Source organism: Bombus vosnesenskii, unplaced genomic scaffold, assembly GCF_011952255.1.
Source record: "Bombus vosnesenskii isolate JDL3184/JDL3185 unplaced genomic scaffold, Bvos_JDL3184-5_v1.1 scf7180000013295, whole genome shotgun sequence".
NCBI classification, from domain to species: Eukaryota; Metazoa; Arthropoda; class Insecta; order Hymenoptera; family Apidae; genus Bombus; species Bombus vosnesenskii.
This window is the reverse complement of record NW_022882946.1, coordinates 1,373,128-1,390,980: the sequence shown is the minus strand read 5'-3', so window position 1 is coordinate 1,390,980 and position 17,853 is coordinate 1,373,128. Positions and strand designations below refer to the sequence as shown.

Here is a 17,853-nt window from a genome sequence, read left to right as displayed (position 1 = left end):
ATCTCGACGATTGTTAATAAGCGACCAATATTTACGTTACGTTTGTAGAGGAAATAAGCACGAACCGAGGAATTGCTGTTCAGCGTTGCTCGTTTAACCGTGGCGAAAGCAGCGAAATCAATAACGAAACATGCGTAAATCCTAATACAAAAACGTAACAAGTGGCCCCATAATTGATTCGGTTATTTCTCATTGAAAACGTCTAGTATTTAATCGGGAATTTCCAGCATAAGAATCCTATCATTTTGCTAATGAACGATCCGCTACGCAGCAGCGGGCGAAAATAACGGACAGTTCCGTAAACAAACCATTTCTGTGTTTTATCGTACGAATTTGGTATTCGTTATAAGGTGTACGTACTCGGTGAAACCCGCTAATTAATTTGCTCGATGGATGTTGCTTCGCAGTTTAAATTCCCGATTTATAAATTCATCGTGTAACAGTTATTTCGGATTTTCTGTCTCTTCTACACGGAGTAGTATTCTCCTTGGAATTTGAACCAACTTATTAGTTTCTGTTTGTTCGTTCGAGCTGAACCAAAGAACGAAGATATAAAAGATGGAAAAATTCGACGAAATGAAAGTGTGCAGTTATACGCGCAATACAGGAGAGGAAAATCGTTCGCGAAGAAACAAAAGACGTACTTTCTAGGTTCGTTGTATTTTCATAAAGCCCTTTTACTACGTTCGACAAATTTATAAAGCGAGATAGCTTTGACATCGCCCTGACGATATACGAACGGGTAGAAGAATCTTCCAGCCATTCCGTCATTCCCTTAAAACGGTAGAAGCTTCAGTTTGCCACGACTTCCGGGTAAAGGTTAGCGATGTTGACATTGTAGTTTCACGAATATCATCTCATATATAGTGGATACCGGAATTTGCCGAGATCCAAGCTAGGTAACTGCTGACACGAGTGTATACACCCGGATGTATCATAGTTTTACATCCTAATCCGTAGGATAGAACACCAATCAGCGTCTGGCCTTCCATCAGCGGAGCACCTGGATCACCCTGCAAGCAGACGAGGGTTGACGGTTTCAGTGATTACTTGTAGCTCCGAGTTCTGTCTTTCTCGCGTACAATATCTATTTCTATTGGACAGAAATAGATGCAGCCGTTATCGTTTGACATTTATCATTCGAAACTAAACTACTTTGTCAGTTTATTTTTAGGTATCGAACGATTTTAAGTAAACGTTTCTGCGTTTCAATGGGGGGAAAATAATTATTTTGGAAAAGGTATTCGAATATGATAGAGATATATAAAAAAAGAAGAGTTTTTAAGATATATTGATAATAATAATTACAGAAGAAAACAAATAACCCAGTGAGAAGCGAAAGCGAACTTTGATTTCACTCGATTATTTAGATTCAGAGATGTGAATATAATTTGTAACTTTTTTCTAACAACAGTTGAAAATATCGTTCATACGTGTAATAGAATGCACTAAAAAATAAAATTATCGAGACTGAACAATTGTGGAAGAAGGAAGATAAAACGACTGGTGTCAATAATGGCAGAAGGTTATTTCGAATTTTAAAATCTAGCATCGCCTCGTGCGTTCTACGTGTATGTATACTATGCGTTATGATACTCGCCAATAACCTCGAACAAAGAACGCGAAAATTGCCACTGAAGAACGGTTTGAAAATTTCGCTTAGTTTTGCTTCGTTTAAACGCGTTCGCATTCAAAAATTCAGCGTTCGAAATCTCCATCGCGTTTATCTGTTTTGAAAAGACGTGCAGCGTTACATAACTTTCGCGGGATTGTATTTCCAATAGAGAAATATTCATGCGAAAGGGACAAGGGAGGGATAAAAAAAAATGGAACAAAAATTGGAATCTATTGGCGATAGAGAACCAACCGAAAGATATAGATTTTTCTATCGCTCTGGCGAATTTTATTGTTATTACTATAACGACGGGGCGTGTAGGAATCTCCGCAGCTTTATGACAATTTTCTATTATGCACGATGAATAATGTTCACTTTCTATTCAGCTGACCGTATTCAAACGTTGCTTATAAACCCGACGTATCTTTTGTGCATTGTATCGGCGAACCGTTAGCACGACGATTCAGTCAGAAATGGAACGCAATGTCAGATATTGGCGTTAATGATATCATCGATGGTGCCTATAATTAATTGGACTTGTTTGAGAATTTGCCAACGTTCTCCCCTTCGCAGAATGAAAAATAAGCAAGAAGATTCGGGAGTGAAATAAATCTTCTGCCAAATCTTAGAAATACGACGGTGTAGTTATCGAAGATACTTTCGGCTATGCGTATATTTAAAATCAAAGCCAAATGAAAATTATACGAGCTGTTCAGAAGTCATATCGATCACTTCCATAAATTAAAAGACAAGAATGAGAAATTATTGAAAGTTTAAATGTAATTGCAGGAATTGAACTAGAAATTATTTCCAACCTTCGCGAAAGAACAAGATTTCAACGATGTCGGGATATATGAAATTTTTATTTCTCACTTTAGATCTGATCTATCTTAAAGCACTCGCCCGTGTATGCAATTAAAATCCTTTTCTCTCTTTAAAATACTCGAATCTAACTAACATTAGCGTGCGAATGCTAAATTGCGCTTTTCCAACACACAAATCGCAAATGAACTTGCGACGAACCTATAATTATCTGAAATTCCTTGACCCAATGGATACCAAACGTTCGCCGTTCGTTTCCCCTGCTAATTACGGATCGCATAAATTTTCAACCTCGATGGTCCGGTTTATCCGGTCTTTTCCAATTCTGTCCACGTACGAATCGTTCGTATCTAGATCACTGGATTTATCTGCCCGACGTTATCTTTGCGCTCGACTCAAAGCCTTGAAATCAGGCGCATCAGTTTGCTTGACAATTTGATTCGGTCACCGCGCCGCCTGAATTAGTCGAACGTGTGTCTCGACCCGGCAAACGTTAAATTGATCGTTGATTAATTGTACGACCAAGTGTAAGCAGCCAGAGTACGTGCAGAACAATTATAATCGACTGAGACTGTGAGATTGCGTGGAAAAACGGTGCAAATGTGTCGAAAGTTTTTGAAACGCAAAATTAATTAGTAAGTAGACTGCGGATATTTACGTAAATTAATATTTTTATAAACACAACCAAAGACCTATACAGAAATTTATTTAAATATTTTAATTACTGTCTTAATTTGCATACTTCCGCGCGTATACTAGATGCATTTTATGCGCTTTTACATCTTCAGATTTGCCAGGAAATGCAAATCAAGTACAAATGAAAATTTCTAATGAATCCGAATTCTAATGAAAGATCGCATCAATTAATAGAAACGCTATACGTAAGACCATTTGCGTAGAGAATTTCATTGTGACCTATAAATTTTCGAGCAATTAATACGTTCGATAATTTCTTTAGATTTAATTTTATTCATAGCTTTTATTAAAACAAACCTCGTCGCTTCTATGTATGTATCTGTCTAAGCTTTTCAATTACACGATAATAACAAATTCAGTGATTTAATCGTTATACTAGCGATAACCATATGATTGAAACGTTGATCGAAATGTTGACTCGTTGAATTATTATCACGAACGCGTTGTTAAGAGAAGTTTACAAAGGAAAACTCGAACGAATGCTCGTGTTAATAAACGATAAACAATGCCAATGGAATCCAAGAAATTTCAATAGCCATTGAATATTCAGAGGATAATGTGGTATTGGTGCATGAATCGGGCATTGTTGTTTCACGTATCATTGTTCGTCAAGAAGTACCGTTTCTAAAATTCCAGCTGCATTTTCATGGTAGTTCAACGAATGGACGATTCGATATAAATTTACGATCCTAGATATATGTGTCTGGTTTATGTGATTGTCTTTTAAGGTTCATACTTTTCGATGAAAATAGGTAAAAGAATTAGCTGGATACACACGTGGACCCTAAAAGATTTTACGGATGATTTCACAAGTTGTAGGTCACAAGTTACTAGTGCTGATAACGAAAAATCGAGGAAAGTTCAGAAACTTATCACGAAATATCCGAGAAATTAATTTCTGCTCTCGATTCTTTAACAGTACCTATATCAAAAAGAGAAGTAGAGTTTGCAGACGATGCGTAATTTGCATTTCAATGATCTTGCCAAACTCTCTTGCACTTCAAAACTATGAAACTATTCGAACTCCTTAACTCATTGTCAGAACTTCAAAAACTTGAAATATGCAATTCTCAACCCTGTACAGAATCCAGTGCTTCTTCGACGCTTCTGCCTCGCCTTCGTTTACAACGAACCATAGTAAAAATAACTCGACTTTGTTAAACGACTTTTCTTTGCCTAAGATGCTATCTTCGACGAATAATTAGCTCAACTTTCCCTAAAACATCCACTCGATCATTTATGCTGAACAATCAACCATCCTGTTCGATCCACTAATTGCACGGCAAACAATGACCACCAAAACAAAGTGATCCGTCTTCCTTACCGTCCAACCTGCCAAACCAACCTCCGGTGGCACATTTTTGGGGACTCGTGCTCTGTATTTCGGAAACGGTTGCGGCTAACATCACCGTGTCATGCAAGCAACATGTACGTAACACAGTGTCTCGCATAACTGGGTCAATCACTGTAGCTCGAAAACGGTAGAAAATAGAAAAAGTTTCCGTCAGGCAAAATTGTCTACGTTGGAAACGGTGGTGTTTCGAGGATTTTAGGCTCGCTCCTATCTTTTTAAACGAAACTATCGATCTTTTTATACGATCTATGCGTTTTGTTATTTTCTATTAAAATGCCTAGCATTTCGTGAAAAACAAGGAGAGACATACTCTCGAGTTTTCTGTTATAAATACTACGAAATTAAACGTCAAAAATATCTCTCACACTGATCGGACTTTCGATCCAAGCGTCGTAATATCGTTTTATACGGAATACAAAATTTCGTCTGTCGGTGCAGAAAAACAATTTTTTAACTCACTAACCCTTAAATCTTATCCATAGGGAATAAAAAGACGCGTCGATCGATTTACATACAAAAAGAGATTTAAAAATTAATCGACTTTCATAGAGAAATTCTTAATACGTTTTCGTAGAAAATAAGAAAACGCATCGATTAGTAGAAAAAGAAACTGGTAGTTCCATTAAACAAGGTATAGGTGACCACAAAATCTTTAAAGCTCCACGCCTGTCCAAGTATTCATACCGAGCAATGTATCATTCGAAATCATTTAACTTTGCCTAATGAAATTGTTTCTCATCTTCTGTCCTACCAAAGCTATAATCTATTCCAGTAGCATGGCATATCCTGTATAACTACGTATACAGGTAAAGTGGTGCAGCGTATCAGCATCACACAGAGGCAAGCGTCGAATGGCATCGCATACGACGAGGTCGAGGAATCTCCTTAGCAAAACCCTTCAGGGCGCTTAACTGCCGCAGGGATGTCGCGGCTCGCGAATCCACGCATCTCTCCCTTTCCTCTGTCTACGATCTCAGTTTCCAACCGCTTTCTGCCCCTTGGATCTGCTTCTAGGCCACGTTCTCTGATCTCCATCTTACCTGACACGTCTCTACCCCGTGGGTCATGTTACCAGCGCAGAGCATCGTCTGGAACACTGGCTCGTAACAGGGCATCGTCGAGCTGCAGGTACTCTGATTCACGAGCGGTACAGCTGTCACCGTGAGCCGGGATTCCACCGGACCAGCCTGAAAATCGTTGATCGATCAAACAGATCACATGGTGCTTCAGGATAGCTAAGACAATGGCTTGACTGGATAGAGCGTAGTGTGTACGATCGCTGATGTGCGTGGATCAGGATATCGATTGTCGTATGAGAAGATCGATACGTGCAGCTTTATTCGGATTAATCAAGCGACTGAATTGCAACGAGCCAACGTCACGCAAAGCGACGAAAACGCAATTCGATCAATTTGACTAATCCGAACGAAGCTCGTGCTAAGAACGACGCTTTGTTTGTGGGCAGTTTTTAGAAAATTTGAGAAGGTTAATTTGAACATGGAAAAGTAAAAAGTGGAAGAGAGAAGCTTCGATTTAATTCATTGACTATCCTTAAATGTCTCTTTGAACGTTTTCGAGCGAAGAATTTTCATGGAACGAATATCGTGTTGTTACGGTAGGATAAAAATCGTTTGATCTATTGCTTTTGAAAATATCGCGAAATATCGTTCGCGCAATTTTGCCCGGGCGTTAACGAAATTGAAATGCGCGTTGTTGCTTGTTTCTTTATTCGGCAATTGAAAATTGGCCATCATAAAAGGTGTATACATTTGTTTTTTCCGCGTTCGCCAGATATCGTATCAGGACAAAAATGGAATCAGATATCGGGATGAAAGTGAATATTTAGTGAACGAGTTTGCGTTTTAATGATCGCACGATGACACGGAAAGATAATCAGCGCCGAGCATAAAACGAATGTTCGTTTGCTACGATTTTCCAGCGCGATACAATGTTAAAAACACGGCACATTTTCATCGTATTTTACCGTGTTATCGGTAGAAATATTTTTGCCAATTTATATCCGATTGTTGAATATAAGAATCACGTGGCACAGCAACGTTTCACGATACATCAAAATTTATAAAATTAGAAACATAGATAAACGATTAACGAATGGTGCCGACACGTTTTACCAAACTTTATTGACAGCACGAAAGTTTTATTTTATTAATAACATCAGAAACACTACCTACCAGAGTGTGCCTCCAGCCTGTCACGTAACACGTCGTTCCATCATCGAGCTTGTAGTCTTCCTTTTCCGGAAGTTCTATTGGCAACAATTTCTCGCCGAATTGTACGGGAATTCTCAGCTGTGCTCCAGAAAAATACGACATAATTAAATATTTATCTCGAAACGTTTTCTCAATACCATTTTATTTAATACGATGTTTCCCTCATAAGGATAGAATTTGTAAATATTTTTTGAAAAACTTATATTTCACTTTTCAACGATATTCTCGAGAATTAACATCGTAAACGTCATTGGCACGTTTCGTCTTCAACTTTCCACTAATGCATCATCGCCAGACGTTTATTGAACTTTTCGCGCCTACGTTAAACCGTTCGTTTTCGAGCTTCTGCCACAACAGCTAAATATTTCTATGCCATTTTATCCATTTGCAGAAGAGACAGGAGATATTGGGTTTAAAATCGTTGAAAGAGAACAAAGTAAAAGTATTTCGACGATATCACGGAAAATTAGTTTTCTATAAATTTTCTATCGTTTTGTATCATGTGGAAGATCGATAGTTTACCGTACTTAAAAATAAGTGGAATCTTCACAAGGCGGATACAATTTTAGTGGTTTAGGAAAATCTTCAAAAATGGAAAAATACGTTTAGTAAGAGCACAGCGGTATTAAAAGGTTAAAACAAGTATATCATTTGACATCAAAATTCTGCCAAAATGTTTAGCTTTCGTTCGACAAAAATCGCCATAACAAGTCAAATTGTTCATACCTTGATAAGCGCGATATCATTGAGCAGCACGTACTTATCAAAATCTTCGTGTACGACGATGTTGGCCACTTCCAATTCGTCTCCTTCGACAGAAAGCATGGACGAACGTACTCGTACAGTCATCGTAGCCGGGTCCGAACTGTAAGCAATTACGTTCCGTTATTCGTTGGCTGGTTCGCGCAATTTCTATAAAACCGCGTGGAATTCCGTGCACGATACTCACCCAAAAACGCAGGACGCCACAGTCATCACCCATGATTCGTGCATTAACGCTCCGCTACAAACATGTTTCCCGTAGATCTCGATGGACACCTGTATCACACGAGCAATCACCAAACGAAACAATCATAAAACGTAATAGCGTATTTTCTATTCGAGACTATTGCACGTAGAATCGCAAAATTGAATTAATGTACTTAAATCACCATTTGTAAGTATTTGCATGCGTGATGCAATTTGATCGAAAAATGTATATTTTTCTAGAGGTAGTGTTAATTCTTTGCTTTTTGTCATAGTTGCGATCAAACGTTCTTCTAAATTAAAACTCAAACGAACAATGTCTCTACATCGTTCTAACTTCGTGCTTATCTATAGTTGACAAGTAAAAAATATTAGAATAAATTACTCGGTTTGCACATGTATGTACAACCATACTACTGAAATGGCCGAAGTGTGAATACGTACTAAATGAACGTTGAACCGAGTTTTTTTAATCTTATCGTCTTAACTATGCACAAATGTCGACAATCTTCAAATGTTACGATCAATATTTTGACTTACATGATAAGGATACCCTGTGATGTCGGCGTACTTGAAGTTATCGGACGCAAGAACTGCACAGAAAATACAAAATATTTTGTCTGTTAATTCGACACTATTAACACTCGACTGTTATCGTTCACTCGTAGATAATTCATCACGGTTAAGACGCAGTTTACACGCAAATTAAATCAGTTAATTTTAAAGTACATCCTTCTAATTTATATGATAACAATCATTAATATGATTAAAAATTAAACTTTAAGTAATTAAAAATTACATAAAATTAAACAACTTGATACAAATCTGCGTGATACAAGCGTGATACAAATGTAGTTAAATGTAAGTAATAAACAAAAATGTATTTGCGATACTCAAGAGTATGGATGTTTGTCCACTTGTGGAAAATTTCGAGGCGTATAAATTTAACGAGACACAGAAAACAAGAAAAATTAAGTACTCGATATCTCTATTTAGATTTAATTGCTTCGTGTTCGCAATTAGCGTTTTTCTGACCCAACCGTATTGGTCTAGAGTTAACGAAACTTACCGTTTCCAAGAAGGATACAAAATAAGATCAGAATTTTTGTAACCATTTTAACACCGATCGATGAGAAGCAACGAGTAACTGGTTGGGTTGTAGAAGCTATGACCAGGTTAAAAGTTGTCGATACTCGTGCGGGGCCAAATATTCCGTTGATATCGCGACGTTATCGATCATTATCCGATGTCCAAGTTCGTCGTCGTTGGAACTTCAAAGGAATCCATTTCACGTAGCCCGATAAATTCGGCGGAAAAAAATGAAACGTTCACAGATTTCTGGTAAAACAGAGTTTCATCGACGCATTCGACCATTCGAGTGAGATCACGATTAGCGATATCGTATCGAGTCTCGACTCGAGATAATGGAACAATCGTGTCAAGATTAGTCACATATCCAATTTGGAGCAATTTGCAACTAATCGATCGGACGTACTTGATAAAACGTATTTCTTGTATTCATCGCGTGTGTACTTTGTGAGCTTTCGAGTGTCCGACCGCTCACGTTTTATATTGTTTTATCCGTGTCTACCTTCGATAAAAGCTTTCAACGCATTTTCTTATCGAAAGGTTCGATCGAACGAAATGAAACGTCGAAGACCGCCGTCTATTAGAAATAGTACGTTAAATAAAATATATTATCTCGCGTCACTCTTCTTCCTTCAGATCTTCATAATTATAGGAATTCCTAATTTACCTCTTCGTAATACGTAGATCTCGAGTGAAACTTTATACGATGAATAGACTCGAGATTTTCATGCATTCGCGAGAAATGCGAAAGTGGGTAAATGCGTACGATGCGCGTGATAAAAAAAGATGTAGAAATAGCTAAAGTAAAGTAATCATCGCAATATTTGGATAATAAATTTCTAATAAAATTTTATATAATAACTTCAGACGATAGAAAAGTAAACTAGATTAAAAGTTATTAGAAACGAATATCGAGTAATAGAGAGAGAAAAGAAGGAATGAAAGACATTTCAAAGAATTTCAACGCTAGTGCAGATCACGGTAACAGTTATCTTGATCGAACTGTCCAACTGGATAAACTATCGGAGAAAGTTCGCGGTACTCTGGGGATCAAAGGTAGCCAAACGTAAAAAGCATTTCGCGGTTAAGCAAACTATTTCATCCGTCAATCTGTCGTCGAACGTCAATATTGTATTCTCCCTTTGTGAAGCGATTGCTATCGCTCTGTTTTACAATTATAACGGAATAACTAAAGCAAAAGTACGTTCGTACAGTCCGTTGCTATTTCCTTTTCCAAGTTGCTATAATACGAATAATATGGCAGAATATCGGAAAGAAAAATATATCTTGCAGAAAATGACATATTAGGTTCGAATAAAATTTGCGAACATGTGCTTCTTTCCTATTGCAAGCTGCGATAAAAGATCCAAGTTATAAAGGAAACGATTAATCGTTCGACTTTTGCGTTCGTGCCTGATAATGATCTAATTGCAAGAACTAACGAACTAGTTTCAATATTATTTCTTTAAAAACTTATTATCGATGGTATTGCGCGATAGCGTTAGTTTATTGTCGATAGTGCTACTCTTGCTTTTGGTTCATTTTCAAACGAAAAATTACCAGCCTTGAGTTGCACGAACCAACGTTGAACTTTTTTAACGCTTACACGACCTGCCTCAAACGCTAAGTTTACGTAATCGGTAACGTATAATTCGTTACAAATTGATAAGTATCAGCTGTCTGTAGTCGCTAACGTTCGATGCATGTGTATTATTGCAAAGTGTTTCTTCTTCGATGTAGCTGCTAACCACCAACCGTTGGATAAAATTTAATACGTAGTGTTCTAAAAAGAACACATTCCATACGAATCAGTCAGAAAATTCACCTCAAGAGAACACATTCCATTACCATTTTGTATGCGTATAGCTCACATACATATGAAACTGGTATTTTGAACATTAAATCAATCACTCTTATTTTTATAATGATTTATATTATATTTACGCAATAACGTTTACAGAAAAATATTTATCAAAAATATAATACATTCTCTCCTTGAGATATTAACAATATTTTAGGAATGTTATTATAGCTACATAGTTATATCAATATAGTATTTTATCGACTACATTGTATTTTAATTACAATTTAAGGATAATTATCTTTTAAACTCCACTGTGGGTCTTGATCCAGGACCGTAGGTTAGCAACGTTCGTGTAAACACCAGGATATTTGGGTTTGGCGCACCCATAGCCCCAGGACACGAGCCCATACAGGAATCCATCAGCCGTCAAAGGTCCACCAGAGTCACCTTGGCAGGCATCTTTTCCACCTGAGGTGTAACCGGCGCATATCATTCTATCGGTGATCTTGTTCATGTACCTGTAAGCATCTGCACACTCTGATTTGCTCACTATCGGGACCGATACTCTCATCAACCGTGCAGAAGTCGATCCGCCTTCCTGTAACCATTCAGGAATTAACTTTCATTTATTTTATGCGAGGAAGATGAATTTTGAGCGATTAACTTTTATTAATTTTATATGAAAACTAATATAGATACTGTAAGTTTGGAAAAATACTGGTTGATATATCTAATAATTATTGCTTCTCGATATGAAATTTAAGTTGATATTTATAATATACAGGGTGGTTGGTAACTGGTTGTACAAGCGCAAAGGGGGTCATTTTACGCGAAAAAAGAAGTCGAAAATATAGAATAAAAATTTTGCGTTTGAGGCTTTGTTTTCGAGAAAATCGACTTTGAATTATCGCTCGGTACTCGTGCACTTTATCACGTCTCGTTATAACGGATCTCACTGTAGATCGTTGTCTCGATGGAAAAATTAAAAAAAAAAATTAAAAAAAAATGTTTATTCTATATTTTCGACTTCTTTTTTCGCGTAGAATCACCCCCTTTCCGCTTGTACCACCAGTTACCAACCACCCTGTATATAAATATATATTTCTTCAATAACTTTATCATTTTTATATTTACAAAATATTGTAAACAAAGGTTTCGTTACGATTCAACTATTGCGTTTACCACAGTCCTATAAATTTCTTTTTACAAAGTTTCTCGATCAGGGTATTAAGAAATCTTTTAAGAAAGTAAGACAAGAGCTTGTTTTAAAGAGTAACAGTTGGACGTACATTAAACAACAAATAATCTTTTAGATAAATAGTTTACTCTCGTTTGAAAGTTAAATGGTCGACCCACGTACCGTAAGCGCACCCCATCCAGTCACGTTCACCATCTTATTAGGCAAAAGTTCCGTGTTTGCCGGTTTTATAGGTTGCACATTCGTACCAAACTCGACTGTGCCATTAATCTGAATCACAATTTTTATCGCATTTAGTTCAACAGTTCTTTGCTACTAAATTAAAATGATCGATAGTATGAAAAAATTGTAATCAAACTTATCTAAAAGAAATCACGATCAGTAGGTGATATCAAGATTTTTACATGCCAAAGTATTACAATTAATTACAATACAATATAATATGTTATTGAAACGACTCTCATTTAATTACAAACAAGTATTTCTGATTATCACATAACAGCGATACTAAACGCAATTAATCAACAAACTGTAAATATATTCGACGCTTCGTTCGAAATCCGTAGCGATAATTAAAATAAATATCTCATTCTTGGTGGATAATATTTTAATCGCTATCATTTTCATTCTATTATTGCTTTTCTCTGTTTCCTTATATCGTTCTACAGCATTGGTACAGTGTCATGTACATCTTGTATGTAATAACAAGAGCATTAAGTTTTATGCGTATTTTTTTTAATTTAACGCGAGTTTTATGAGTCGAAAAACGATACGAAGAAAAATCGTATTGACGATATTTTGTCAACCGAGCGTCTTTCGTACGTTAGTATACCGTTTACTCGATAAATATTGAAAATTCAAATTCATTTATTTCACATACATACGTATACATCAGATACTTTCTATACATATACATGTGATACTTTACATAAACACATACATACGATATTTTACTTTTAGCGATTTTTGTATGGAAAATTCAGAATCGGCATCTTTCGCCCAATTACCCTGTCATGATCGTTTTATAATATGCAATTATATGATATTTTTTCTACGTACCTCCAAAAGGGCGACATCAAAATCGATGGTTCGCGCATTGTACCTAGGGTGTCGAATGATATTTTTTATTCCATAAGGAGTGCCCAAGTCTTTGTGACTGCTACCAATTCGTATAGTATATTGGCTCGGAGATGATCTGTAATCGATAGAGCGTCAAAATACCAACCAGCCCGGATTTCCCTCGTACACGATGTACATACAACGAAATGCACTTTGTTGGTTTTCCAAAATATGCGTATGGTGTTTAACGACCTTATTGTTATTGCATAATGGCCGGCAATCGGAATGGAATGCGAGCCACAAAGCCGATTTAATATCGCGATAGCTTTAATAATTATTATCGTAATGAGCCAGTGAACATTCCGATGCGCGAAAATACCCGGATCATCCATATGATCGTATCATGGTACTTCATCCCGGTGTTCGGCGGATTCGATTATTCAAAATGGCAAAGTAAAAGTAACATCGACTCGTTGACAAGTATAATATGGCGTCATTACAGCGAAATTGTGACGTTGCCGTGTAGTTGAGGAATTTGAACGACCATCCTGTAATTCTGCTCTTCGTGTTACAGATTAAAGCGCGGAAAAGATCTTTAATTTTACTAGAAGAATATTCGTTGCCAATGTAATTGATTATTATTTTCTAACTTTTAATTGGTAAATGGTAAATATGGTGGAAACATAGAAACCGAGAGGGCACATAATTGAATTTTAGACAACTGTATCAGAAGTGGTTGAGTTCGACAAATTCAAATTAGCGTATTTACGATAAACGAAGAAAATGATTTGAGAATTCTAAAAATAAATCCTGTAATTCTGTTCTTCGTGTTACAGATTAAAGCGCGAAAAAGATCTTTAACTTTACTAGAAGAATATTCGTTGCCAATGTAATTGATTATTATTTTCTAACTTTTAATTGGTAAATGGTAAATATGGTGGAAACATAGAAACCGAGAGGGCACATAATTGAATTTTAGACAACTGTATCAGAAGTGGTTGAGTTCGACAAATTCAAATTAGCGTATTTACGATAAACGAAGAAAATGATTTGAGAATTCTAAAAATAAATCCTGTAATTCTGTTCTTCGTGTTACAGATTAAAGCGCGAAAAAGATCTTTAACTTTACTAGAAGAATATTCGTTGCCAATGTAATTGATTATTATTTTCTAACTTTTAATTGGTAAATGGTAAATATGGTGGAAACATAGAAACCGAGAGGGCACATAATTGAATTTTAGACAACTGTATCAGAAGTGGTTGAGTTCGACAAATTCAAGTTAGCGTATTTACGATAAACGAAGAAGATGATTTGAGAATTCTAAAAATAAAGATAGAAAATATTATAATTTACTTTCGACGGAACACGATCTTAGTTGCAAACATTCCTGCAACACCCTGTATCGATAGAATGTATATAAATTGAATTTTATGAAAAAAATCCCTAGCTAAATTCTTCCTACGATAAACGGTTTTCCTGTTAATTAATTGCAGCATTTCGTCCGCAAAATATCGATTTAATGGGTAAGCCAAGAGATTATCGCGCGAAGGATAAATTCAATTAAAGTTCGTTGAACGCAATCAAAGTCGAGATTACTACGTTTTGGTCCGGAAGATTCATACGCCACCAATGTGAAGCAGACGTTTATTCACGGTTGCTTAACGCACGCATTACTGTTAACTTTATGTATTTGTGTTATTACCCCACGCAATGAGCTGCAGTGATGGCCCAATTACTACTGATGATCGAGCCACCGCAAATGTGTCCGCTAGTTTGCAAACTCAGTTGATGCGGATGTTGACCTATGTCGACCTGGCTTCCTCCAATGATTCGAGGGTCCGGAAACAGAGAGAGCGGCTTCGGCACAGAGCCTGTGGCATTAAATTAGAGAAAATGAAGTAAGGAGATTCATTAGAGAAAAACACGATGGATAGATAGCGATATTTGTTATTCTTTTGATTGTAATACCACTTGATGATTATGAGAGAAGGATTTTAATACGACATGATGAAAACAACCCGTTATGGATCTAATCACGCGAGTCTTTTAAAAATAGCGATAGTTGACTGTTGCGAGAAGCATTTTTTTTTTTTTTTGTTGAAAGAACATATTTTTAAAATGTTTAAAGGAATGAAAAAAAACATACACACCCCTTTCTATTTCACCCTCGCATCGATATATCACATGCAGCGATCGTATCTAATTACACAGTGCGAATCAGAAAAGGAACTTATTTGGAATATTCTATAAAGTGTACGACGAAAGCAGTTGTAAAATTTCAATTGGATTTTTCCATCGAGTCGCAGCAATGGATTACAGGCACTTTAACAGGACTGTTGCGAGAAGCTTTTCGAAAGAACACATTTTTAAAATGTTTAAAGGAATGAAAAAAAAAACACATACACACCCCTTTCTATTTCACCCTCGCATCGATATATCACATGCAGCGATCGTGTCTAATTACAAAGTGCGAATCAGAAAAGGAACTTATTTGGAATATTCTATAAAGTGTACGACGAAAGCAGTTGTAAGATTTCAACTGGATTTTTCCATCGAGCCGCAGCAATGGATTACAGGCACCTATCATATTTAATTACTCTATGAAAACCAACAAATTATTTATTACTTACAGTCTATAAAGCATATAGTAAAAGCAGCTTCAAAATTTCGATTCGATTATTACTCCCGTCTATTTTACTTTCATACGTTACAATGTAATTACATAGCGTGAAAAGCAGGAAAGAAACGATACGTTTGTAACACGGAGCGATCGTATAAGAGAATTAAAGGGCGGTGGAAATCCCTTTGCTCGCACTCACCGAGGCAGCCGACGATGAAAGCAGCGAGTAAAACGATTCGCAACATCTTAGAACAATATGAAGATTACGCGTAGCGAACAGCTTTTATACGAAAAACTTGCTGCACTGATTCAGCGAAAAATCCTTATCTGAAGACAATGTACCGTGTTTTGTCCAAGTAGCACATGGTGCAGGCATTCGTAACGTGGCGAGGGATGAGCGGGGATAGAAAGCATAGGGGACAAGGGGGATGGCAGATCGCGTAGGAGAAGAATAGCTGTGCCTTTTCGTAAACGCGATTGCAACGATATCACGAGATAAAAGTCGCGTCGTAGTATGCGAGAGGCGCGATAGGATTTTGAATAAGCGCACACTTCGCTCGATAAGGAATCTTCGATGATCTTGCTGCACGTCGCCCCTGTGCACGTTTTCTGATCGCAATGAAGCTCGGTCTTGCGACGAGCCTTCGCGACAGATTGCTCGAACCATGCTCCGTTATTACGATGAAATCTCCTTAAGAATCGAATTTTCCTTGCTGCTGCGCAAATTTTCCATCTTTTTCTTATAAGCACGCTCGCGTTACAAACGCGAATTATAAGCTACGTTGCTGGGCGTAGTGTGTAACGCGTAGAATGAGGATTTTTACACAAATCCGCATCTTTGTAAACACGAACGACGAAATAAATTCCAAATAGCGATTCTCCACTTTACATAGGATAATTCATTTATTTCTACATATTAGCTATGTATATTCCGTACGTGCTTGGATCTTTCGATTTCCTATAAATACATAAATATCTCAGATAGGTAATATGGAAATCAGGAAGAGAAGAAACGATAGAAAGAACATTTCTGGTTCGGTCGCGGAACTTTGAAGTTGCCGGACATTTTAATCCCCTCGTCTTTCATCCCGTTACTTTTAGAATATTCATATAAAGTTACGAAATTTCGTAAGAGTCTCTTGCGATAATTCATGCAAAATTTTACGGTATAGAAATAGATTCTATAGGCAAATTATTTGCCATTGTAGTATGTACTCGCATAGATAATGATACATTAACAAGCAAGTATCATGTCAAAAAATAATTTATTAGTCGATGGAATTGAAGTTGAATGGAATCGAAACGACAAACTACGAACTATGAATAAAGAAATCGATAAAAATATTACAACCGCTGAATAAATTATTATTTCACCCTCTGTGTTAATATCTTCTATCGAAGATTATGTATATAACGATATATAAAAATCGATGTATTACATTAAACGTAAGATTTGCCCTTTTACGAATGAAATTTTAGCTTGATATTTCTGGAAAAATCGTTAAATTATTACATCATAAATAATTCAACGATTATTAAATATTATTACATCACTCTTTTCGGCATGTTCTAATTTAGCCTAATTGCTTCAACGACTGACAAAGATATACGATCTCGACGTATCGACATTTTTTATCTGTAATAAAGCTAAATCATCTTTAAACATCCTGATTTATTTAAATTTACAATTGACAGCGTCGCTATTTTCATAGGACGTTATTAGCAACCGGGGACCGATTGCTCGTTCGCGGTTGGTCGTTAGAATTTGAAGGCTAATTGCACACGTTGATTTACACATTTTGTCAGCAAATATATGGATCACTAACGATTGTCCTGCGATTAAACATCCTGCAACGACCGATTGCCGCACGCCACGATTCCATGAAATAAAGCGCAACACAACCAATGTGTATTAGCTTGTAGCAATTCTAAAAGTTAATCGTGTAATCGGTTTCCCCGGCAGCTTTGTACACTTTGTCATCGAATTTTAGTTGCTATCAAAATTAATCATGTTTTTTCTTTATTAATCTCCCTTCGATCAGTCACAGGTTACATTTTATTTCTCGATAAAACGACCACGAGACGATAATACAGTATTTTCTCCGCGGTAAAGATTCGCGCTTCGATTTTCAGAATTCTTTATCCATCCGTTTTTACGTTGTTGTTTGTTTACGAAGATCAAAGCTTCGTTAGAACGTTATTACTCCGCTCGTATCTCAACATCCTTAGCTTAATTTACTTTGTATCTACGATTCCATCTCTCTAACACCTTTACGCTATTTTTCCTTCTTATCTTTTTGCGCTACTAGTACTACTTGTATACTGTAATACGAAATGCGATTATCGTTCATCGCATTACTACGGATATGCTGTGTCTAACACAGTCCACCAGATTCGA

At 36.7% G+C, this 17,853-nt stretch overlaps 2 protein-coding genes across 2 annotated transcripts; both read right to left on the bottom strand.

Moving 5' to 3' along the window:
* Positions 1-641: 641 nt before the first annotated feature.
* LOC117233328 (trypsin-4-like) lies at positions 642-9,200 on the bottom strand. Its single transcript, XM_033493512.1, has 7 exons — positions 8,754-9,200; positions 8,225-8,277; positions 7,668-7,756; positions 7,445-7,583; positions 6,680-6,796; positions 5,528-5,674; positions 642-1,013 (listed from the first exon to the last, which is right to left on the bottom strand). The coding sequence occupies exons 1-7, from the start codon at positions 8,797-8,799 to the stop codon at positions 858-860; spliced, it is 747 nt and encodes a 248-aa protein (XP_033349403.1). The 5' UTR covers positions 8,800-9,200; the 3' UTR covers positions 642-857.
* Positions 9,201-10,863: 1,663 nt separating this feature from the next.
* Positions 10,864-15,785, bottom strand: LOC117233339 (trypsin-2-like). The gene is made up of 5 exons (XM_033493535.1): positions 15,655-15,785; positions 14,538-14,706; positions 12,835-12,970; positions 11,938-12,045; positions 10,864-11,175 (listed from the first exon to the last, which is right to left on the bottom strand). The coding sequence occupies exons 1-5, from the start codon at positions 15,698-15,700 to the stop codon at positions 10,879-10,881; spliced, it is 756 nt and encodes a 251-aa protein (XP_033349426.1). The 5' UTR covers positions 15,701-15,785; the 3' UTR covers positions 10,864-10,878.
* Between the last annotated feature and the right edge of the window lie 2,068 nt (positions 15,786-17,853).

What these genes read in the sequence shown, in the direction of transcription:
- LOC117233328 (XM_033493512.1), bottom strand. Translation starts at nt 8,799, where the DNA reads ATGGTTACAAAAATTCTGATCTTATTTTGTATCCTTCTTGGAAACG. An exon ending in ATGATATCGCGCTTATCAAG is followed by an intron (nt 6,797 to 7,444) that starts GTATGAACAATT and finishes TCTGGAGCACAG; the next exon opens with CTGAGAATTCCCGTACAATT. An exon ending in ACGGGGTAGAGACGTGTCAG is followed by an intron (nt 1,014 to 5,527) that starts GTAAGATGGAGA and finishes GTCTGCTTGCAG; the next exon opens with GGTGATCCAGGTGCTCCGCT.
- LOC117233339 (XM_033493535.1), bottom strand. Translation starts at nt 15,700, where the DNA reads ATGTTGCGAATCGTTTTACTCGCTGCTTTCATCGTCGGCTGCCTCG. An exon ending in ACTGCAGCTCATTGCGTGGG is followed by an intron (nt 12,971 to 14,537) that starts GTAATAACACAA and finishes TATCGATTACAG; the next exon opens with ATCATCTCCGAGCCAATATA. An exon ending in CTGGATGGGGTGCGCTTACG is followed by an intron (nt 11,176 to 11,937) that starts GTACGTGGGTCG and finishes GAATGGTTACAG; the next exon opens with GAAGGCGGATCGACTTCTGC.